General features: G+C 34.4%; 1 protein-coding gene across 2 annotated transcripts in view; it reads right to left on the bottom strand.

Annotated features, from left to right (window-relative positions):
• The window catches only part of Remo (Remoulade), a 338,339-nt gene that overhangs the window by 125,433 nt on the left and 186,346 nt on the right, over positions 1 to 26,560 (bottom strand). For both annotated transcript variants that reach the window (XM_090393156.1, XM_090393157.1), the window contains exon 11: positions 25,470 to 25,737. In XM_090393156.1, the coding sequence (XP_090249282.1) occupies positions 25,470 to 25,737 (268 nt within the window). The remainder of the gene's footprint in view (positions 1 to 25,469; positions 25,738 to 26,560) is intronic.

The raw sequence follows: 26,560 nt of genomic DNA, 5'->3' as shown, positions 1-26,560 counted from the left end.
ACATTGAATTTAGAAGATTATTTTTTGTATTGGAGGATATTTTTGCTCATTTAGACCACACTAATACTAGTATAGACCACACTAATACCTTAATAATAATTGTAAATTAGCACATTCACAATATTAAGGTATCAGTGTGGTCTATACACAGTGGCGGCTCATGGCTTGAAATAGTGGAAGTGCTGCAACTTTCAAAATATACATACAGACTGTAAGTACAGTGTATACATGTTTGGATAAAAATATCAAAATTATGGTAAAAATTTTTTAAAAATTAAATATGAAAAAATATTGTTTATTATCGATAAAATTGTATAGTTTGGTATAATTCAAAATTACTTAAAAATAAAATATATTCTTGTTTTGTTTCATGAAAAAATAGTTTATTATCAATAAAAGTATATAGTTTAGTATAATTCAAAATTACTTAAAAATTACTATAACAAATGTTGTCTTTAATAGTAATGTCCAAATATTTAAAGAGACGGAGTAAACATGATAAGCACTACAAACACTCTACTACTGGCGCAAACTACATATAAACAACAGTGGAACTGCAAGACGGACAGTGCCGCATTATGCTAATAGCTTGCATCTCACTATAACATGCATATGCTTGCACGCGTAGCAATATGACATTGTCGAAAACACGGTGCCGCTAGCGTCCTTCACCCTCCTAAGTGCTACAAGATGGATTTTTATACAAAATAAGATAATTATATAGGATTGTTGATGATAAAATTAAATATTACAAGCAAATATAAATAAATTAATAAATATATTTATATATTGAGAAAAATTGGGAGGGGGTGCTGCAGTTACTATTTAGTAATTGTTTGTCTGATTTACTATTCAGACTCTAGATATAGTCAGCCATTACCTCCTGCAGACGCTCCGTGACCATTTCCCATGCACTATCAACATCCAGCCCTTGCAGTTTTACATGCCATGGCACTGAACAGCAATCTCCTAAGTTGTCATACTTACCAGCATGGTAATTCCACATGTACCCTGTCTTAATCGAAAATTTCACACATTTAGCCACCTCCCAGGGCAGGACCTTATGATCACTCTCACCAATTGGTGACAACATGGTCATATTTATTACAGTCAAATTCTCAGATTCTATTACTAGGTCAAGCACTCTCAAACCCCTAGTATTTTCCATTGCATGCTGTCTCAGTTAGCTATCTCTTAATAACTGCATAAAATCCAGTTCCTTCCTCTCATGTGTCCTCTCCTCCTTCCAATCAATGTTACCATAGTTGAAATCCCCATAATAATTACCCTCCTTCCACCCATTTCTTCTGTTTGCTTGTGCATACTATCTCCACCATCTATTCCATCACCTGGTCTATAGCAGCACCCAACTCTATATTTTGTTCTGCTAGTCTCAATCTCACACCAAATAGCCTCAAATAAGCTCATTTCACTATCCTGCAATTCAACTTCTATTCTCCTTGGCTTCAGTTCATTGGCTATCATCAATAACACTCCTCCCGCATTTTATTCTCTCTGTCCCTCCTGAACACACTACACCCTTCACATTCTATCCCACTAACTATATCATCTTCTGTCAGCCATGTTTCATTAATGCCGATAACCTGTGGCCAGGAAGAGCCAACCAAGGCCAAAAATTCTTCCTTCTTGTTCCTAATACTCCTGGCATTAGTATACATGAAATGCAGAGTCGATTAGTCCCACCCCCCTATCTTGATGCGTTATACTAACTATCCCATTCTGATTTCTTTTCCTTCGTACCACCTCAGGCACATTATATACATTCTTACACTCAACTGTCTTCCTAAGGTCTGCATATCTATCCCCCCCCCTTAATAGTTCTAGTTTCCCTGATTTTGCACATTCACTTTCACTTCATTCAGCAACACTTTTTCCAGTCTCTGCACACCAAATCCATTCAAATGCAAGCCATCCATCTTGTACCAATCCTTTTGCCCATCAAACTCACTCCACAAGTCCACAAACTCCACACCACATCTGCATAGTCTGCATATAGAGTCATTTGGAATTATTGTCCACCTTCTGAATTCTTCTCTGTCATACTGCGGTAACAGACTCACTATCCTAACTCTCTCACTCTTTTCTTTTGCTACCTCTATTTCCTTCAAGTCCTCTCTCATAGCACTTTTATCTCCTTTCAAATCATTTGCTCCTGCCACGACTATCATTTCTTTCACCCTCTGCTTTTGCACTCTAATACTCTTACTTACATCCTTAATGTTCGCACCCAATAAGTACGATTTTGTCAAACTCTCATCTAATACACCTTTTACTAACAAGTCACCTTACAACACTCGTTCCTTCATTTTTCTTACACTCCCAATCATACGCTTATTTTTCTTTTTACACAATTGCTTCATTCCGTTAGCTGACATGCTCGGTAAAGAGTTTTGCAATCGCTCCAGCTGCCGCTTCGCCTTATGTATTACTCCACGCAACTGTGCGATCTCACTCATTGCAACTAATTCCTTATTTTTTTTTCATCATTCAAACCATTCTCTTTCTCTCTGTATAATTACTTTCACTCTCTCTTTCATCACTGCTATCAATGCTATCTGGCAACATTGCAATTACCTATCAAACCACTATTTTCTGTCACATTCTGGCTTTCTTCTACGACAACAATCTCACAACCTGACACACTTCAAATCCTCACTTTTCTTACACTTTTGGCACACTCTCCCACCACTAACTGTTATCTAACTGTACGAACTCCCTTACGTTAAAATTTTTGAACAAAGATGGCAATGATTTGGTCGCCATTGTTTTTCTTCTCATTTGCATCATGTGCTACACTATCTGTCGTATCTTCAAAATATTAATTTAATAATGCGAAAATCACACAGACTCACCAAGCTACTAAAAATAAACACCTACCAGATTAAGATTTAAGCAATACTGCAAAATTTTTCTCAAAATAACACATCTTTTCAGGAGCTCTCTGCAAACACTACACATCGTGTAGTCCTCTAGCGGCAAATCTCAAAAGCATTTGGATGTCACGTTGCTGGTTTTCAAATCCATGTTTCTTTCTAACCTTTCATAAATGGTATTTTAATTCATTAATTATAAAAATCAAAATTCTGTTCCCATTGCTGGTGGTGGGTACTGCAAAAAAATAACCTGTTCTGTTGTAAATAATGAGAATGTCCAACACATTACATAATCTGTTTCAAATATGCAGGGCAAGAGGGCAGCTGTGGAATGCATGTTCTACTGTTTCCAATCAGTAATAGATGTCACTGATTGGATCTCAGATGTTAAAGTACCTCCATTTGACAGTATTGACTAGGTGCCCATATGCAATTCTCCAAGTAAGATCCCTCCTGTTAGGGTATCCTTGGAACTTCAATAAGTTATGAAACAAAGTATTGTTGTCAGTACCCAACTATGGAAGTTCGTGGCGAAAGAGATTCAGTGGGGACCAGACCCAGAAATGATACCAAGGTTGAAGTAATGCAGAAGTCATATTCCCATATGCAAGTAGTAAAAAGGTGTTACCTTATTACGAAAATACTCTGGATTAGAGAAAGATGTTTGAAAGTTTTTTTCACTTGGTTATACTATAAATTAAAAATGCTAAGAAATAATATTCTTGGTTTAATCCTTTATCCAAGTGTAAGCAAATCAAAATTTGCATGTATGGTAACATCACAACTGTGTAAACTTTTAACTTATTTATTTATTTATTACTTGTAATGTCTTTTGCTCTATACTTTCTATATTATCCATATCTTTATATGCCGTTATTGTAATTTAGCTGTGCTCGCTTTCTCTCTCTGAATCTTTCCTGCTTATATTATTACATACTACATTTATCTACCTTTTGCACTACGAGTCTTTTGCCTGAGATATTAGAAAATTTGTTTAATTTAGACTGCACCACTAATATAATTTAATTAGCTTAAAACTCAATAATGCGGCTGGCAGATTTCTCTCTCTAACACAAATTCCTTCAATAAAACTTTACACAAACAGTCATGGTCTATTCTTTTACTTAACTTTACGCTTTGGCTATATCACTTAGTTTCCCGCTCATAAGTCCAATTTATTTAGGAACAGTGCAGTTGTAAAAATAAACAAACAGGCAGCACTCTTTTAACAAAAAGAACCAAACATATTTACATTACTATGAAATATACATGAATTTAAACATTAGGGAGATTGCTTTCCCTATCCATCTATAAAAATTCTTTAGCAAAAATTATAACCTATTTATTTAACACTAATTAACTTCTTTAACTCACAATCTTATTTACTCTCAGCTTACAAATTCAACTTATTAAACTTCTAGTTTACTTGCAAAGAGGTTAGCTAACTCTCTGTTAAGTTATCTTTACAAATTTTATATCAACTTCCAATATGCCAATCGATTCTCTTAATGACAATTCGTACTACTATTGAACAATCTCTTAAAAGTCCATCTACAACCTACTATGAGAGGGAATATACAAAAGGTTTTAACTTACAAAAGACTCTGCAGCGCACATTCAGTCAAAAGTCTTTCACTACAGTCTTATGGCATTTCTTTCATTCTCAGATCTTGAGCTTCCTTAGGAATGTCTAGCTTCAATAATATATCTCAACGGGAAAGTAGTGGACTGTGAACTATGACTGGCAAAAGGCTGTTCCCACGGCGAAAAAGAAAATCTTCCGAGCGAAGTTGCTTCGGGTAATTTACATTGCCTTTTCTCCTCTGCTTTGGCTCGCCGAAAATGCCTGGACGACTGCTGTCTCAAGCAGTTTGAACTCCTACCTCTAAGAAACTGTAATTGCCGCCAACTGACTCTCTTATGGACTCCCGAATCTGTTCCCTCTCTCTGGTGATGACTGGAAGCCTTTCCTTCTTTGGCAACATCTGGAAGCTCTCTCTCTCTCTGGCCTGGAAGTCGTCCCTCTCTAGCGACGTCTCGAACTGGGAAGCTGTTTATACTTGGCTCAGTCCCTTTTTATTATCCTTCTCTGAGACCTCACACGAAGTTTGTAACTCCCGAAGAATTCAGCATGATTCTTTCATCTTAAGTTTCAAGTTCGGCCCACTTTCTGTTCTCCTCCGCTTTCTTTTGATTGTAAGTTGCCGGCCATCGGAAAGTTGTTTGAACCTTTCTGACTGACTTCGGAAGTGTTTACGTACAGGGCTTGTAAGCCTTTCACATACTTACAAAATTTCATAAACAATCTTTCTTATGCCACCATGTAGATCTATTACATACAGCTCTGGTGGCAAAACATTGCCTTGTTTTTTAACACTCTGAAATATTCTTATTAAAGGAGTATATACAGTTAACTTCCAAAGGGTTATTTATAAAAATATCTAGCACAAAATATACAGAGACAAACAAGTTATTTTTACAACATTCTCATGGAACTTGACCTCTAAAAAATCAATGCAATGTGCTTTTGAATATTTAAGCTACAATCGAATTTTTACAACTGGGCTACTTGTATATATTGATGATAATGACTTCATATATTGATTGCCTTGATATCCCATAATGCAATACACATATCCTTACAGACATGTATAATGCTATGTATTATGGGAATAGCCACTAGCCAGACTGGTTTTTGACCTTTATTGAGATCTCATCACTGGGAGACAGACCTAGAAGTGATACCAAGGTTGAAGTAATGCAGAAGTCCTATTTCCATATACAAGTAGATCGATGTGAAGTCATTAGTCTGTATGTACAAGTATCCCAGTCGTGATGTTACTTCACTTTCAAATTTTTATTTGCTTACACTTGGATAAAGAATTAAACCAAGAATATAATTTCTTAACGTCTTTAATTTATAATATAACCAAGTGAAAAAAAAAAACTCTCAAACGTCTTTCTCTAATCCAGAGTATTTTTGTAATAAGGTAACACCTTTTGACTACTTGCATATGGGAATATGGCTTCTGCATTACTTTAACCTTGGTATCACTTTTGGGTCTTGATAGTGGTCCCTTCCCATGATGCATAGCATTATACATGTCTATAAGGATATATGCATTGCATTATGGGATATTAAGGCAATCAATGTGAAGTCATTAACCTCTGTATACAAGTGGTCCAATCATGATGCTACTTCACATGCAGATTTTTATTTGCTTACGTTTGGATAAAGATTAAACAAAGATGTAATTTCTTGCAGATATATCCTAGATCGTATTTTGACTAGATGGTATAGACCGCCCACATTATGCGATATTCACAAGGGGGAGATAACGTTCTGTCTATTCTTGCTATGAGAGGTTTTTTTAAATAGTTCCATCCTCTTAATTCAATGTGGACTTATAGCAAACTACAGGGTTGACTGGAGAGCAATCCCAAGCAGAGAAGGCCAACTCAAGTTAACAGAGATAAGGCTAATCACCTGGGTATCAGTCATCTTTGCACTTTAGTTTCAATTGGTCTTTTGGTTGTTCATCTATATGAGATTGGTGAAAAAAAGGAAAACTGATAGCTTTTGGCTATATGATGACATAAAAGAGCTGAGGCCTTTTCTCTCTCATACTATCCGTCTATCTTTTCTTTCTCCTAATACTATCAGGATCTCTTGCACTCCTATACTAACTAATTTAGGCCTATGGTGAGTACCCCTTTACTTTTTTCACCTCAATAAAGGTTAAAACTGGTCTGGGTAGTGGCCCTTCCCATAATGCATAGCATTATACATGTCCATAAGGATACATGCATTACATTATGGAATACTAAGACAATGTGAAGTTATTAGCCTCTATATAGTAGTAGCCATCATTTTAGAAATTATGGACTTGACAACCGTGTTATAAATAACTATTTTAATTTCCCAATGTTTCGAAATTCATATTAAGGTCATCTTCTGGAGTATACATAAATATACAAGGACAAGCTGAGTTACATTTCACACAGTAAGCTAAAGAAACATTTGATCATCGGTTATTCTACTGGCATGACCTCAAGTGAAAAAAAAAAAAAAATACAAATAAAATTACAAATTAATTATTTAGAAATTACATCAAAGCTAAATTCTATTTAAGATAACATGAGAGAAACATTCTTTCTTACAGTAACAATGATGTCTTATTTTTAACATTACAATTGTTATATTAGATTTAGGATTCTGGATTATCTACAGTCCTGTTTATAGTTGACTCATGGGGAGAAAGGTTCTGTGGGTAGAATATGTGCCTTTCATATGCTTGGGATTTTTAGGCCATCATTATTGTTCAGATTAGGGTGGGTGATAAGAATCTCACAGGCTTCCTTAAATTTGCGTTCATATCATGTTTTGGTGTGGCCCGAAGATACAGTGAAAAAATTACTTCTGCACTACGCTCGTTCCCCAAGAATTTATGGTCTACCAAAAATACACAAACAAAACACACCACTCCGGCTGATAGTCGAAGGTATAGATAGCCCAAATTATCACCTAGCCAACAAATTAGTGGCAACACTGAAGGCAGGTCATTTCCCCCTCCTATATCAGAAACAACACTTCATAAACATAATCAAAGACATTACATCAGAAAAAGATGATTTATTAGTCAGTTTTGACATCTCTACCCTCTTTATGAATGTCCCCATCAATGACACAATCCTTCTTTTACAGAACAAATTCCCTCCAGATATAACGGTGCTCTTTGCGCATGTATTACGTTATGGTTATTTTGTATGGTAAAACCTTTCTACCTACAAAAAGAAGGCACAGCCATGGGCTCGCCATTACCCCCCCCCCACATTGATAACTTTTATATGGAACATTTTGAGCAACATGCTCTAGATTCCTCTCCTTTAAAATCCAAAGTCTGGCTTAGATACGTCGATGATGTTTCGCGATCTGGCCCCATGGCCGCCAGACACTTTCCTTAGCCACCTAAACAAACAACACAAATGCACACAGTTCGCAATTGAGATTGAAAAATAGAACACACTTCCATTTCTAGATACACTTGTCACACGTCTTCCTTCTGGTAGTCTTTCCTTCACTGTTTACTGGAAACCGACACATACCGGCCAATATATACACAAACTCCTACCACCATCCAACACAAAAACTAGGTGTCATTAATACTCTAAACAACAGGGCTTTGAAGATCTGCTCCAATGAACAAGCGCTGAAAGATGAATTTAAAGTTATCAGCAATACTTTTCTAAAAAATGGTTAGAGCCAAAACACTATTAACAAATTTCTCTACAAGACCTCAATAAAAAACAAAGCTAAACCAGACTACAATAAAACTATAACCATTCCTTATATTAAAGGGACTTCAGATAAAATAAACAGAATACTAGAGAAATATAACCTCAAAGCCAGCTTTAAACCTCTGCAAAATTAAAAAACTTACTCAACTCATCCAAAGACACACTCCCTCCGTTCACTCATTATTTATTGCACCTGTAATCTACCATATATAGGGGAAACAGGATGCACAATTCCTATCAGACAAAAAGAACAAAAATGACACATTAAATATAACAACTATGGTGAAGCTGGCCTTTCTGATCATGCCCTGAACACTTCACATAGAATTGACTGGAAAAGCACCAGTTGTTTACATCACACCAAAACATGGTATGAACACAAATTTAAGGAAGCCTGTGAGATTCTTATCAACAACCCCAATCTGAACAATAATGATGGTCTAAAAATCCCAAGCATATGGAAGGCACATATTCTATAAACGGAACCTTTCTCCCCAAGAGTTAACTATAAACAGGACTGTAGATAATCCAGAATCCTAAATCTAATGTAACAATTGTAATGTTAAAAATAAGACATCATTGTTACTGTAAGAAATAATGTTTCTCTCATGTTATCTTAAATAGAATTTAGCTTTGATGTAATTTCTAAATAATTAATTTGTCATTTTATCTGTATTTTTTTTTTTTCACTAGAGGTCATGCCAGTAGAATAACCAGTGATCAAATCATTGTTTCTTTAGCTTACTGTGTGAAATGTAACTCAGCTTCTCCTTGTGTATTTCTATATACTCCAGATGATGACCTTAATATGAAAGTCGAAACGTCAGGAAATTAAAATAGTTATTTATAACACGTAAAGTCCATAATTTCTAAAATGAATGCTGATCACGTTGCAACACTAAAAGAAAGGATAGAAGTAGCCCAGTTGTGATGTTACTTCATGTGCAAATTTGTATTTGCTTTCACTTGGCTAAAGTATTAAACCAAGAATAGAATTTCTTGGCATCTTTAATTTATAGTATAACCAAGTGAAAAAACTTTCAAACATTCAGCATTTTATAATTTAGCAATACTAAATTAATGTCCATTAAGAGTTTTTCCTTGTTTATTTTTTCAAACATAAATGCAGGGATCATCCAATAACTAGATGCTGATGTGAAACACCACTTCTTTTATTTCATTTATTTAATTTTTGTATTCCTTGATGCTGAAAGATTGCACTACCTAATACTAAATTATGTTTACCACACAGATTCAACAATAATTTACTTTCCCATACTCTGGTTGTCCAGGATATTCTCCAGTTTGTCATTATTTATAACTTCAGCATTCAAGTCACCAAAAGAAACATGTTATCCTTACCATCTACTATCAAAACTCGATCAGGCAAACTATAGAACATTTTCTTCAAAAACATGCATTCTCAATTGAAGGACAGTACTACACAACTCGCACCTTCCAAACTGAGTTTAAAAATTTACAGTTAGTATCATTATCATCTCCATTAAATTTCCTTTCTGTACCCTCAAGAGGTGTACAGAATACTATCGTACAACTACATGACTAACTTTCCATTATTTTATTTATTACCAGCTTTTTATCAGTAATTTGCCTCCAATTATTGATTATTAGACAAATGTTTGCAATAATAAAATGATTATTATTTATTCTTGTGAATATGTGTATCTAATAATCATTACCATGTCACAAGTGCCATTAAAAACTCATCAAATTGTCTTCCATATTAATCTGATATTGGTCAGATCTCCAATACTGTCATCTATAATATTTTGAACTTCTTACTCAATTCATCAAAATTTTGATTGTACTCTAGATCTTTTTCCTGCCATTTCTCTCCCACTGACCATATCATCTTAAACTAGCCAGCAACACACACATGCTAACAATATATTTTTTTTTTCTAATATCACCATCATGATTCTACTACTGAAACCATCTGCTCTCTCTATAATTCTTCTATAATCATCTGCTTTATTTCTTACCTGAATGCTCACATCCATAACTTAAATTTGGTTTGAAACTATTAGTTTAATGTTTCAGCTAATTCATCTCTTATTTAATATAAATTTATTCAACTTGTTCCCAAACATACCAGTTTTGCTCTCTCTACTGTTCATTGTTATGATTATTATTATTATTATTATCTGAGACACCCAGGGAATCAAAAACTCAAAGTCATACATCACCCACACTAGCTACTATACCTTCTCTTAAGCTAATTCACATTAAATGCACTCGTTATATGAACAGGCAAGCTGTTCCTGCAGTCACTTATCCCCCCCCTTTCTTAATCGCACAAACTTAACTTCCATGATGACTCCAGGTCCTCTCCCCCACCTTCCATATAACAACAAATTTCATCATTCGGTAACCTATAACATCCTTTCAGAAGTTTGTAGACCTCATATCACTCCTCTTTTTCCTATTTACCACTATCTGCAGTTCACGTACTCTTAATCTCTCCTCAATTTATATTCTATAATCCCAATATCATCTTTGCTACTCTTCTCTGCACCCTTTACACAGCTTATTTATCCTCTTAAAATCCAGGAGACTGAATCTGCACACAGTAACCAGCATCAAGGCCTTGTAAACAAGCAAAATGACATTCTTATATGTCAATGTTCATTTCAACATTGAATCATCTTCTGACTGAGTTGTATATGTAAGTTTTGATATGGGATCTTTGAAATTCAAATTCCAATCCACCATAACTTCAAGAACCCTAGCCCCATCAAGTTCTCTAAGCATAATTACACCAATATTATTATTATTATCTGAAACCTTCAGGAAGTCAAAGATTCATCAAAGGAGGTTATACATCACACAAACCAACTGTCATACTTTCTCTTAAACTCATTGACACTAGATGCACTCACTGCTCTGTGAGAGAAAAATCTAACTCTTACCCCTTTCTTAACTGTGAACACACTTAACTTCCATGGATGCTCCAGTGTTCTCTCACCACCTTCCATATAATGAAAAATTTCATCAGAGGATATTCTATAATGCCATTCAGAAGTTTACAGACCTCTATTATATCACCCTGCTTTCTCCTATCTAACACTTTCTGCAGTCCACTCTATTACAATGCTAGGTATTTCAATCTAGCATTGTAATACCTCTCATCTTTATAACTCCTCTTTGCAGCTTTTCTGCATCTCCTTTAAGTGTTGGACCCCCAGGAGACCAAAAATCTGCAAACAGCAGTCCAAATGCAGTCATATCAAGGACATATTCCATGCAGCTGACTGCCCTCAAAACTGAAGGAATTGAATGTTATTTAATCAACTGTATATCATACAGGTGATGAGAGAATAAGCATGAAATAAATCTGCATGGAGCATTATATATATATATACATTTTTTTTTTCTCACATGTCAAGGTTCCTTTCAACATCACAATTATCCTCTGAGTTGTATTTGAAATTTTTGCTATGTGGCATTTGAACTTCAAATTCATATCCACCATTGTGCCAAGATCCTTAGCCTCATCAGTTTCTTGTAGTATCACCCGGCTAATATAATATGCTGCTAGAAATCTCATCATGCCAATGTGCATAACTTTCCACTTACTAATGTTGAAATGATAGCCATTTTCATCTGCCCAAATTTCTAGCCTATTCAAATCATTCTGTAAGTGCTGGATATGAGTAGCAACCCTGATTGCCCTGAGTATCTTTACATTATCAGCTAACAACTGAATATTCCTTCCTGTTAGATCCTTCCTAATATCACTAACATATAGATTGAACAGCAATGGTCCAAGGACTGAACCCTGTAGTCACCATCTTAAATCTGGCAGATTCACACTCACTGTATACCTGTATGTCAACAATCCACTTATCCGAGTCAAGAGTTTATATTCCAAACTCATATTCTCAAGTTTATGCAACAGTCATTCATGTGATATCCTATCAAATGCCTTAGCAAAATCCAACAGTTATCATAGTATATCCTAGTGTATCCTTTATCCAACTTAGCCATAGCTACTACTACATTATAATACTACTGCTATCGTAAAATATAATTTGCATTATATTTTATAATAGCATTATTATAAAATATAATGCAAATTGCTAAAACATGACTTTCCTTTAGTAAACCCTGCTGTTCTTTGCAAAGTACAGCTGGCCTAGCCAATTTGGCTTGGCTGAACAGAGCTTTAACATATGTGCCGAGTTTCATCTATCAATATTATTGAATTCTTATCCAGGTTACGCAACTAACCTCATTCTCATGCACCTCTAACCCTTCATTCAATGTAGTAGCTTACACCTGGTTGATGTATCTTAGCAAAGTGAGCACTCATTAACTGAACAATCTCATTAGCTCTGACACTAGAGTAGCATCTGCATTCAGTAAAGCATTCTTTCACATTAATTTTTTCTTTTACTTGTGGCATAATGATAAAATTCTTTTGGATTGCCTTTAGCTGCATAGCCAATTTCTTTTCAACTCCGAATTAGCTTTCTGCACAATATTCGTTACTTTTATGGCCTGCACTTTATGTATTTCATAATTCTTCTCACTCTTTATTCGTATGATATTCCTTCCACATTATCTTCTTCTTATAGATCTCTTGTTTAATACGGTTACACATCCATTTTGCTCAAAGCCTATCTATTTTTCAAACTCTAGAGATATATTCAGATACTGCCTCATTTAAGCACTTTTTTTTAAGGGATTTCTATGTATTGCTGATATTTTTCCCATACCGTGACCAAATATAGTATTCTCCTAAGCTGGTCATAATTTCCAGGTTTGTAGTTCAGCATATGACCTGTCCAATTTAATTGGAACATCAATATAATTAGCTACTTCACGAGAAAATACAGTATGATCACACTGGTGGTAAAACAGTCATATTCTTAATGGAGACCCTTGTGGCATCATAAACAAATCTAACACTCATTGACTTTGAATTCCTTCTTTTAAATGCACTTTGAGTTCCTTCTTTTAAATGCTACTTGAGAAAGTTTCTTGTAAGAACCTCATTAAATTCTGCTTCATTCTTATCTTGAAATTTATCTTCTACCCAATCAATGTTTGGATAATTAAAGTCACTCATAATGATCATTCATTTAGTGCCCATCAGAAAAATTTGACAATGCATTTCTTCACCCCATGCAACTGAACTGCCAGGTCTGTAACAACACCTCAACATATTTTCATCCTCAGCCACTTCACACCAAATAGCTTCAAACTCACTGCTATATGAGACATTATTACCATTATTGCTTTCATGTATTTATACCCTAACTGGATTCAAGTCATCTAATAGAATTAGTAGTACTCTCCCTCCTCTCCTATCATTCCTAAAAATGCTACACCCATTACGCTCAATCCCAGTTACAACATCTTATTCTCATGGCCAGGTTTGCACCTATGATATAATATATGCCATCATAATGATAAAATTATTATGGCATATATCTTCTTCTTCGAGTGCCATCTCTTATCAAAGGTCAGCAACCACCTTGGCAAATTTTGAACGATCCACTGTCAACTCTAAACAGTCCCTCAGAACTCATGCCAGTCCACTGTCTGATGTCTGCAGGTCAAAATTTTCTTCATCTTCCTTGTCCTTTCTTCCATTTATCTTCCCTTTTATAATCAATTGAAGTATCTTATATTATTCATTACAAAGTAGGTGACCAAAATATGCAGTTTTTCTTCTTTTTTTTATCATCATCATCATCATCAAATTCCTGCCATGTACCCTCAAGGGGTGTACAGGATATGACAGTACTACATGAAAAAATTACATCATTACTAACTTCCTATCAACAATTTTCCTCCAAATCAGTCTGTTACTTGTCAAGACTCCAACATTATCAGATCTTATATTTCTATCGTCTAAGGCACTTTGTACCGTATCAATCCACCTATATCTTGGTCTTCCTCTGGGTCGTTTTCCTGCCAACCTGGCAGAGAACACTTGTTTTGCTAATCTTTCCTCTCCCATTCTATTTAAGTGACCATACCATCTGAGATTAGCTCTGCTAACGCATTCCTGGATGCTGACAATGTCAAGTTCTTTCCTAATATCCTCATTTTTAATATGATATTGCCATTGATGCCATCTGTTCACGCCTCGAATCTTTCTCAGGACTCTCATATCTGCGGTCTCTAGTCTTTGGTCAAGTGTTTTACTTCTGACCCAGCTCTCAGATCCATAAGTTAAAATTGGTTTGAACACAGTCTTGTATACAGCTAATTTAGTGTTCCGACTAATTTCTTTCTTATTCCATATGAATTTATTCAATTGACTTCCCACGATACCAGCTTTGCTGATTCTGTTGTCTATTTCTATATTTAGTTTACCATCTTCAGTAAAAATTGTGCCTAAGTAGCTGAAATGTTTTACTTGTTCCACAGGTTCTCCATTCACAACACAGTTGACATTTTCAATGATTCTGCCTATTTTCATTGTCTTTGTCTTTTTATTGCTGACCTTCATACCATATCTATTACAACAGCTATTCAATTTAGTCAGAGAATCTTGCAGACTTCTAGCGGATTTATTTAGAAGTATAACATCATCCGCATAAAGCAAAGAGCTGACATTAACATCTCCAATTTTCATATCAGGTTTAATACCACATTCCTTCATAATGTGATCCATATAGATAATGAATAACAGAGGGGATAATGTACATCCTTGTCTCACACCAGATTTAACATTAAACCATCTTCCTGTACTTCCTTCAATTCTAACTGCTGACTCACAACTCAAATAAAGACTAAGTATTGCTTGATATAATGCCCCATTGACACCATATAACTGCAGCGTATTGAATAGCTTCTCTCTTGGCACCTTGTCATATGCCTTTTCCAAATCGACAAAACTTAAATACAGATCTTTGTTATATTCCCATGCTTTCTCGACTATTTGTCGTAAAGTGAAGATCTGATCCTGACAGCCTCTATTTGGCCTGAATCCAGCTTGTTCTTCACCAAGCTTTTCTTCCACAATTCTTCTCAACCGTTTCTCAAGTATACTTGCATAGATCTTGCCAGGAACACTCAGTAGGGAAATACCTCTGTAATTCTCACATTCAGTTTTATTTCCCTTTTTATATATGGGTACTATGAGAGCTCTACTCCAATCATCGGGAATTCGTCCCTCTGTCCAGGCTTTCTGAACTATGCAGTGCAGCCACTGTAAGACTCTTATACCACCATACTTCAGCATTTCTGGTCGAATATCATCTACTCCTGCTGCCTTTCCACATTTCAAGCCTTTGATGGCTTTTTCCACTTCAAGTATGGATATGTATTCCTGACTGCATGCCTGGTCAGTGTTTTTTATCACTGTGCTGTCATCACTGCTTGTTTCATTTAGCAGTTTTTCAAAGTAATTACTCCATACTTCAAGGATATCTTTTTCTCCTGTTTTCATTTCACCTTTATCATCTCTAATTCCTTTTACAGCACTCTTTCCTCCATTCCTAAGCTTCTTCAACAACCTCCAGAATATTTTGCCACCTTCTTGATATTTATTTTCTATATTCTTGCCAAAGTCCTCCCATGACTTTTGTTTAGCTAGTTTTACACACTGTTTAGCTTTCTTACATTTGTCTCTGTATTCTGTAAGAGTAAAAGCTGACTTATTTGCCAGGAACTTTTGATATGCTTTCTTCTTTTCCTTCACTGCCTCTTTAACTTCCTGTGTCCACCAGGGAGTTCTGATTTTTTTATCTTTGCACACAACCTCACCACATGCCTCTCTGGCAGAATCAATCAATGTTTCCTTCAGAGTTTGCCACTGAATCTCCAAGGTTTGATTCCTGTTCTCAAACTCTTTCATTTTCTTTTCAATAATATTTCTGTATTTTAGTCTACAGTTTACATCTGAGAGCTGCTCAACTTTTATTCGCTTTAAAACTTTCTTACATGTTATTCTTTTCAATATGAAATTCAATTTTATCCTGCTCAAGACTAAATAGTGATCACTTCCAATTTCAAATCCTCTGTACACTCTGGTGTCCTGCACCAGGGAGAAAACATCACTATCAACAATAACATAGTCAATGAGACTTTTCTTATTCCTAGCCTCTTCTCTCCATGTGAATTTGTGCACATTTTTATGTTGGAACATGGTGTTAGTAATAACCAGTCCATGTCCTGAGCAGAAATCCAACAGATATTTGCCATTATTATTAGCTTTGCTCTTTTCTCCAAATTTTCCCAAAATATTTTTGTAAGTCTCACAATCATTTCCTACTCTACTATTTAGATCCCCAACAAGGACCAATTTTTCATTTTTCATTGTGTCAGTTGCTTTTTCTAAAGCCTCAAAAAATTCCTCCACTTCTACCTTAGTAGAACCTTCTGTGGGACCATAGGCACAAATAAGTCTCATTGTCCAGTTCCCCATTCTCATATTTGCCCACATTACTCTACTTGAGACTGACTGCCATTCAAGAAGATTAGCCTCGTATTTTGTGTTGAATACTATGGCTACTCCTTCTTTTCCTTGATTGTCATTGCCTGAATATAACATTTTGTATTTATTGCTCAGAAAGATCTCACCAGTTTTGGTCTTTTTTGTTTCAGTCACCCCTATTATGTCGATCTGGTACTTATCTAATTCCTCAGCTAGCTCCATTTCTTTGCCATTCAGGCTTCTTACGTTGATAGTACCGATCCTTAACTCTGGTGATGTTGAGTTGGGGTTTGTTTTCAGATTTGTTCCAGTAGCTGACTTTTCGCTGTTCGCCCTGGTTCCCTGGCGAAAACAGCGGGGGCCTTGTTTAACCGGGCGACGCCCCAGCCGGCATGAAATTTTGTCATGTTGTACCATCATTTTTTATTTTGGTTTAACCAATAAGAATACAATTTGGTCGGCTAAATCCCAAATTGCCAGCCCATCCTCGTTCGTTCAGTATCAAAGTAGATACCCAACAGGGTGCACCACGAGAAGGTGAGGATTGGACATTAGGTCAGAAGCCCTGGTCGGTTCTCCGCATTCCTTTAAAGGCTATGTGGAGGTCTCCTCTCAGTTATACAGCTTTGACCCTTAAGCACCCCTCTTTTTTTTATGGTATCTAAAAGTTCATGTGATTTCCCCATTTGTTCCAGTATTTCTTGATTGAACGTTTTGGCTGTTGATAGGATTTTTAACATTCATCTGTATAACCACATCTCAAAGGCTTCAAGTTTTTTATTTATTTGTTATCGATGTTATCTTCGAGGTATATTACTTGCCCTGTACAGCAGTACAGACAATACATAGTATTTAACCATGCATACTCTAAGCTCAAAATGTAAATTGCAGTTACACAGTATTGATTTCATCAGGAGAAAATTTTTTCTTCCCATTTCAATTCTAACTTTTGTTTCTATTTCTGGAATGCATTCTTCATTCAGCCAGCATCTGAGATATTTAAATTTTGTCACTATTTGTTTCATGTCTAAAGAAAGTGCTGAATAAGAATTTGTTACTTGCTTTTGACCATGAATTTCACTCTCTTCGTTCACTAGTTCCAGAAGATTTCAAAGGTTCTTAATATTGTCAGCTAGGAGAACTGTGTCATCATCATCATCATCATATTGGATGTTATTGATGATGTTACTATGAGAGGATTAATGTAAATTAATCCTCTCTTCTCTCCCTTTTAAGATTTTTTCAAATATGGCTTTTGAGTATATGTTAAAAAGGAGAGCGATATATTGTTGCCATATTCCTTGTTTGATGTTAATGGAGTCTGTAATAATGTCATCAACTTGAACAGATGTCTTTTGGCCCAAATATAAGTTTTCAATGATCCTGATGTCTTTACAATCTAATCCAATTCTTTTTAATAACTCAATCATTTCAGTATGTTGGACTTTGTCAAATGCTTTCACGAAGTCAATGAAGCAAATGAATACTTCCTTGTTTTGGTCACTACATTTCTGGAATAAGATTTGAGAACAGAAAAGAGCCTCTCTCGTTCCTAAACCACTTCTAAAGCCAAATTGGGTATCACCGATGGTGTCTTCAGATTTTCTGTATATTCTTTTCTGAATTATTTTCAGAACATTTTGAGACCATGATTTGATTACACTGATCATTCTTTAGTCATTACAAGTTTTTGAATTTGCTTTTTTTTTTTTTTTTTTTTTAGAGATAGCATGATGAAGGTTGACTGTAACCAGTCTCGAGGAATTATGCCTGTATCAAAATTCTTATTAAATAGCTTTAGTAATATAGTAATGTTGTTGCCTTCTAATAACTTTACTATTTCTGCTGGTATTCTATCAGGGCCTAAGACTTTACCATTTTTAGATGAGCTCAGCGCACATTTTACCTCTGATCTTAGAATGCATGGATCTTCCATCTGTTCGTAAGCATTTCCGTGTTCTGTCTGTTATCAGTAAAGAGTTCTTCTACATATTTCACCCATTCTTTTCAGATATTATTTCTCCCTTTTTGTTTTGAAGGATACACAGTTGTTTTTTCTTAAATATGCCTGAGGTCTTTTTCAGCTCTTTGTTTAGATTAAAACTGTCATGCTTTTCCTGTAGAAATTCTATTTCTTTACATTTTTTATTCATTCAGATTTCTTTTGCTTCTTTGATCTTGTCTTTAATAATTTTCTGAACCTCTTTATATTTTGTTGGACTATGATTTTTACATGATCTGCAGTGATCCATGAGAGAAAGAATTTCGTCAGTTATCGAATCTTTCTTTTTTAATGCTCTATCAGGACACAAGGTATTGGTACATTTCTCTATGAACACAGATTTTAATTTGTCCCATGATTCATCGACCCTCATGACGTCATCATTCTTGATAAGTGCTATCTCTTGATTCAGTTCTTGACTCAGTTTTTTCTTATATCTGGGTTTTTTAACTTTCCTAGATCAAACATATTTTGTTGATGTTGCAATATCCGCACTAGGATAGATTTTTGCACTCTTTATGGAACTTCAAAATCGTTGATTAATTAGCAAGTAATCAATTTGGTTTCTGACTATGTGTGCATTATTATTCTATGGTGATCGCAAAGTATATAGCCTCCGGGATGGTAGCTTAAACCACTTGTTTGTAATTGTTAGTTTCTCTTCTTGGCAGAATTGAATAAGACGGTCTCTTCTCATTTCTTGTTCCCAATCAATGTTCCCCAACTATATATCCACTTCTACCTTTACCAACTCTAGTATTGAAATCACCCACCATGATGTTAATATCATTTTTCTTTGTATTTTTTAAGTTCTTTTAATTGATCATAAAATTCTTCGATCTCTGTTTCCTTCTTGTCAGCAGTAGGGACATAGACCTGTATAAGATTAACATCTAGTGGTTGACCTTTCAATTTTAATATCATCATCATCCGATCTGTGTAGTGGATGAAAGTCAACAGTGATTTATTGGCATCTTTGTTTAATATTATTTCAACTCCGTTTTTCATGATTGTTTTCACTACTTCCACTAGTAGTTTTCACTACTTTCACTAGTAGTGAAATTCAAATCAAATAAAAAAATCAATATTATTATTAAATAAATGATACATACATCATTTTGCTCATCAAAATAAGTTCTTTAATTTATACACAAAAATTAAATTATTATGAAATACAATAAATAATGAAAATGCAATGTAAACACAAATGTCAAAATGGAATGCCTTAATACATATTGGTAGTTGTTCCTATAAAATGCAAACCAATGAAAAATTAGCCAAAATATATATAGCGCATCTTTATAGAATAAGAGCGTCCACAGACATAAGACCAAGTAGATGGTATTAATATCAAAGAAATGTGATATTAAAAATGAAGATATCAGATCTTAACAGATCATAACTTGTTTATTAATATTCAAGAATGCAAAAGCAGAGACAATCTAAGTTGATAATGGCACTTAAATAGAATAGAAGATGAAAAATTAGCAAAACAGATTTTTTGAAGCCAGTAACAACAAGGAAAAGATTCAGATCAACATACAGGATCAATCTATTTAAGAACATCTTTGAAGACAGAAAATTAAAAGCTCATGAAATAAAAACCAAAATAACAAATCCCTCTACAAGAACATTTAGAAAAATATTCAAAGAAATTAGTAAAGAAATCTTATTTGTTTGACTATCAGTACCACCTAACCCAATTAAATCCACACAGTGGTGATGACAAGATTGGTTCTAGAATATATAATTCAGTTATCATTGAAACTTTGAGTAATTAAAGTAGTTCTGGGTAGCCCTGTAGAAAAAGTATTTGCATCCATGGTGCAAGGCAGCTCAAAATCAAGCTCTAAATCTTCAACTAGCAGAACCTTTTCTTAGAGTTTCTTAGACCAGTTCCTGAGTTAATCAATCTATTCAGCAGGTCAAGATTTAATGTGTGATGTGCTAAGACTTTTCCCTCTTCAAGTGATAAATGCTATATTATTGAATCAGGTGTTCAATGACTGAAAGAGAATACTGAGAAGCCTATTTGTTGTAATTTAGGAATCTCGAACTTACAAGAACTAAAATTGATTGACTGAGCTTAGCGAAGTACAAATGAATGTCTGATGGTTCATGAGTTGTATTCATTCTGAATATCTTGAACTGATTTGATATTTAAATGTTTTGAAATATAACCTTGATCAGAGTAAAGTCATGATAGAAGTCCTTTGTAACAAGAAGGATAAGATCTGTTAATTATAATCTTTAATCATAAAGTTTGAGCTCAGCTGAGTGGTATACTAGAATCTTAATGAGAGTTTTGTATTCGTTTAATTGTAATGTCCCTGTTGGAATGCTGTGTTATGATGTAATTTATGTGACACTGCATTAAATAATTTTGTTTGAATCGAATCTTGTACATGCCTGATTGTTTCATTGCCCCGCTCATTAAAATAATACGAATCTCAGCAGGAACCCTATGTAATAAAAATAAAAACCTCAGCCTAAAATCAGCTTATGACAACCTAATACAGTTGAAGGTTGATTTATCTAAATTGCTCTTGCAATTCAGAATATGGAGTGGCGCAGTATAATATAAATTTTCTTCATGTTCGAGTGATAGCCTACAACCAATTAAATACTAACGGGACAGAGTTATAAGACAATAAAACGTGACTGAGAAGAAATTACAATCTAACAACCCCGTAGTCTGTAACACTATGTATTATTGTCTGAAATAGTGAGAGTTCTATTGACTGTTTTCTTGAGTTAATGGAATGAAGGACCTAAATTCCTGAGAGCAAAAAATCCTACTTGCTTGTGCCATAGATTGATTAACTCAAGAACTGGTCTAAGAAACTCTAAGAAAAGGTTCTGCTAGTTGGTTACTAGAATCAAATTTCCAGATTTTTTTGAGCTGCCTAGCACCATGGATGCAAATACCATTTCCACAGGGCTACCCATAACTACTTTAATTACTCAAAGTTTCAATAATAACTGAATCATTTCCAGAAGCAATCTTGTCATCACCACTGTGTGGATTTAATTGGGTTAGGTGGTACTGATATTCAAACAAATAAGATTTCTTTACTAATTTCTTTGAATATTTTTCTTAATGTTCTTGTAGATGGATATTGTTATTTTGGTTTTTAATTTCATGAGCTTTTAATTTTCTGTCTTCAAAGGTGTTCTTAAATAGATTGATCTGAATCTTTTCCTTGTTGTTACCTGCTTCAAAAAATCTGTTTTGCTAATTTTTCAACTTCTGTTCTATTTAAGTGCCATTATCAACTTAGATTGTCTCTGCTTTTACATTCTTGAATATTAATAAACAAGTTATGATCTGTTAAGATCTGATATCTTCATTTTTAATATCACATTTCTTTGATATTAATACCATCTACTTGGTCTTATGTCTGTGGACGTTCTTATTCTATAAAGATGACGCTATATATATTTTGGCTAATTTTTCATTGGTTTGCATTTTATAGGAACAACTACCAATATGTATTAAGGCATTCCATTTTGACATTTGTGTTTACATTGCATTTTCATTATTTATTGTATTTTATAATAATTTAATTTTTGTGTATAAATTAAAGAACTTATTTTGATGAGCAAAGTGATGTATGTATCATTTATTTAATAATAATATTGAATTTTTTATTTGATTTGAATTTCACTACTAGTGTAAGTAGTGATGAAAACAATCATGAAAAATGGAGTTGGAATAATATTAAACAAAGATGCCAATAAGTCACTGTTGACTTTCATCCACTACACAGATCGGATGATGATGATATTAAAATTGAAAGGTCAACCACTAGATGTTAATCTTATACAGGTCTATGTCCCTACTGCTGACAAGAAGGAAACCGAGATCGAAGAATTTTATGATCAATTAAAAGAACTAATGAAAAATACAAAGAAAAATGATATTAACATCATGGTGGGTGATTTCAATACTAAAATTGGTAAAGGTAGAAGTGGATATATAGTTGGGGAACATTGATTGGGAACAAGAAATGAGAGGAGACCATCTTATTCAATTCTGCAAAGAAGAGAAACTAACAATTACAAACAAGTGGTTTAAGCTACCATCCCGAAGGCTATATACTTTGCGATCACCACAGAATAATAATGCATATAGTCAGAAACCAAATTGATTACTTGCTAATTAATCAACGATTTTGAAGTTCCATAAAGAGTGCAAAAATCTATCCTAGTGCGGATATTGAAACATCAACAAAATATGTTTGATCTAGGAAAGTTAAAAAACCCAGATATAAGAAAAAAACTGAGTCAAGAACTGAATCAAGAGATAGCACTTATCAAGAATGATGACGTCATGAGGGTCGATGAATCATGGGACAAATTAAAATCTGTCTTCATAGAGAAATGTACCAATACCTTGTGTCCTGATAGAGCATTAAAAAAGAAAGATTCGATAACTGACGAAATTCTTTCTCTCATGGATCAATGCAGATCATGTAAAAATCATAGTCCAACAAAATATAAAGAGGTTCAGAAAATTATTAAAGACAAGATCAAAGAAGCAAAAGAAATCTGAATGAATAAAAAATGTAAAGAAATAGAATTTCTACAGGAAAAGCATGACAGTTTTAATCTAAACAAAGAGCTGAAAGAGACCTCAGGCATATTTAAGAAAAAACAACTGTGTATCCTTCAAAACAAAAAGGGAGAAATAATATCTGAAAAGAATGGGTGAAATATGTAGAAGAACTCTTTACTGATAACAGGCAGAACACGGAAAATGCTTACGAACAGATGGAAGATCCATGCAGTCTAAGATCAGAGGTAAAATGTGCGCTGAGCTCATCTAAAAATGGTAAAGTCTTAGGCCCTGATAGAATACCAGCAGAAATAGTAAAGTTATTAGAAGGCAACAATATTACTATATTACTAAAGCTATTTAATAAGATCTATGATACAGGCATAATTCCTCGAGACTGGTTACAGTCAACCTTCATGATGCTACCTAAAAAAAAATTAAAATAGGAAATAAAGAATTAACCAGCCTTTTGTATGTTGATGATCAAGTTATTTTTGCTGAAAATGAAGACCAATTACAGAAAAATCTACATACAGGGTGTTCGGGATAAATTTGACAGTTTCGTAAGGAAAAAGAAAATCTTCTTTGTATCTATTAAATTTAATGAATTGACAAAAAAACATTACAGGCAGAGTTAATTACAATACTATCAACAAGATTTACTCAAAATAACCACCATTAGCATCGATCACAGCTTCAATTCTGCTTCGGAACCTCGAACAAGCTGATGCTACAGTCTCCCTGGGAAGGGCCGCAAAAACTGTTTTAATTTTATCCATTAACTGGGCTTTTGTATTACTGGAAGTGCGATTGGTGTCTTTTTCAACTGCGCCCCATACAAAATAATCCATGGGGTTAAGGTCTGGGGAGTTTGGAGGCCAAACATTTGGACTGGTGAAGTCGTAGAAATTTTCAGACAACCATTTTTGACTTTTCCCAGAGGTGTGGCAAGGGGCCGAATCCTGCTGCCATACATACGGCCTACCATTGCCTACCCTTGTTATCCAGGGCTTGACTACAGTTAGCAACTCCACGAACAAAGCCCGAATTCCAATGCCAGGGTTCTTCAACACCTGTTCCTGCAGATTTGCGAGGAATTCTGCTGTACGAACGCAATCAGATCGTCTGCTAGGGATCTTTCTTCTTGCTACATCCTCGTAGTCACCATTGCAAGTCTCTAGTTCATGCCTGATTGTTTTTACTGTATTCAGGGAGCATTGGGCAGCAGTCGTAATATCCTTATTTTGATGGCGGGCACGAATCATCATGATACAAGTTATTCTCTTCCAAGATTCAGGTGGGTTCCAGCTATCCATCCTTTCTGACATCTTGTATATGAATGAAGAAGGGTCCAAACTTTTAAATGAAGAGAAGTGTGTGTTAATACATGTAACTTACGGAAAAATATAATTAATTATAAATATGTCAAATTTATCCCGAACACCCTGTATATTGAACAATAGAACAGTATGACATGAAAATCTCAATAAATAAAATGAAATCAATAGCATTTCAGGGTAAAGAAATTAAAAGATGCAAACTAGTCATCCACAACAAAGTAATAGAACAAGTGAACAAATTTAAATATTTAGGAAATTACATAAGCCCCAATGGAGAAATTGACATTGCATATAAAAAGCAAAAATTCCTAGCAGTTATTGGAACTTTGAACAGATACTTCAATAAACAGACGTCTAAGAACAACCCAAATAAAATTATATAAAATAATAGCCAAACCAATTCTGAAATATGGCAGTGAAACATGGACTTGGGGAGAATGAGATAAATGACAAGTGGAAGCTGCAGAAATGAAGTTCCTAAGACCACTTGCAGGCTATAAAAGAATAGACAAGATAAGAAATGAAGAAATAAGAAAACAATTATCCATAATTAACATAACAGAAGACATCGCAAACTATAGAAAGAACTGGAAAAAATATACATAGAAAGAATGAATGAAGACAGATAGCCAAATATTGACTGGAAATATAAACCAAAGGGGACACGGATCAAGAGGGAGACCCAGGAAGAGATGGGCAGAAGACTTTTTAAACCATTGAAAACATTACAGGCAAACAACTGTCTAATACGCAAAGCCAAGAAGAAGTAGTAAAAATTTTAAATAAACTAAAACTTATAAATTGAATTCATATATTCAGTGTCAAATTTCTTTCAACATCTCAATTACATGAATTCAATTTTTTTTGAGCATATCTGTTTTAAAATACTGGTGTATAAACTGCTATGTATATAAGACTTGTGAACAGCAATTTTAACACTATATAACTAAAATTTTTTACTTACTGCTTCTTTTGAAAAAGATGTACTAATAGTTGTTACATTCACCATGTTACAGTGAAGAGCATTATCACTATGGAGTCCCTCCATCCCATGCCATCCTCTACCAAGTTTATGCTCTATTCCTATATGATTTCTGATGTAAGAGGTGCAAGTCATACCAGGGAAACCATCAGCCTTGACAAAGAATTCTTCCACTGCAAGGTTGTGGCGATATCTATTTAAAGATCCTTCTGAAAGGACTTCAGGAAGTTGTTCCAAAATGCTTACTAATCTAACAAAAAATATAATTCTTATTTAAATACCACAAAATATATTAAAGTGATATGTGTAAATATAAAGTGTACAAAAAAAAATAAAGTGTAATACAAAGTAAACTGAATATAATGCAAACAAGTTCTAAGAAAGATAAGATCTCCCACAGAAAAATAATGCAATGGAAAAGAAATTTTTAGGCCTATTTTTATGTTAATTTAATTAGCCAGTCCTAGATAGCAAAATGTAGAGGGGAGGGGAAATATATTATTGCATAATTACACCTAGTGCATTCCCGTACCACGCATCTCTAGATAAAGCATCTCTTTTAAAATGTAAAAAAAAAAAGTTATCATTCCAGTTTCAATGAATTATATCATGCATTCTTCCCAATTTTTTAACACAAGAGTGCATCACTTTGTTGAAATCAATTAAGCAGTAAACCCAATTAACTAAATGTGAACAATATAATACAATAACAATAGTCCAAAAACACAAAATTTATGCAAATTAAACTTGACAGGCAATTATATATTTTTGTTTAATGATTAGCCTAAGTGTGAACTGAACAAAAGTTTCCATATGGAGTATCTTCACAACTAGACTATTTGTATGTAGAGGTTGATGACTTTTCATCAATGATGAAAAGGTCACTACCCAGACTGGTTAGATCTGACTCCTTATCCCTTTGAATCTTGGAGACAGGCTTAAGTGTCTGACATTTCATTTTACAGTATTACACATCAAAGTGACAAATCATAAAAAGATATTCAGACACCATCATTTAATTCATACCGTCATCTGGCACAAATTTATGACATAATAAAACATATTTTCAATAA

Source organism: Typopeltis vanoorti, chromosome 5 (assembly GCF_054136105.1).
Source record: "Typopeltis vanoorti isolate ZY-2024b chromosome 5, IOZ_Tvanoo_1.0, whole genome shotgun sequence".
Taxonomy (NCBI): Eukaryota; Metazoa; Arthropoda; class Arachnida; order Uropygi; family Thelyphonidae; genus Typopeltis; species Typopeltis vanoorti.
This window is presented reverse-complemented; position numbering and strand designations above follow the sequence as displayed.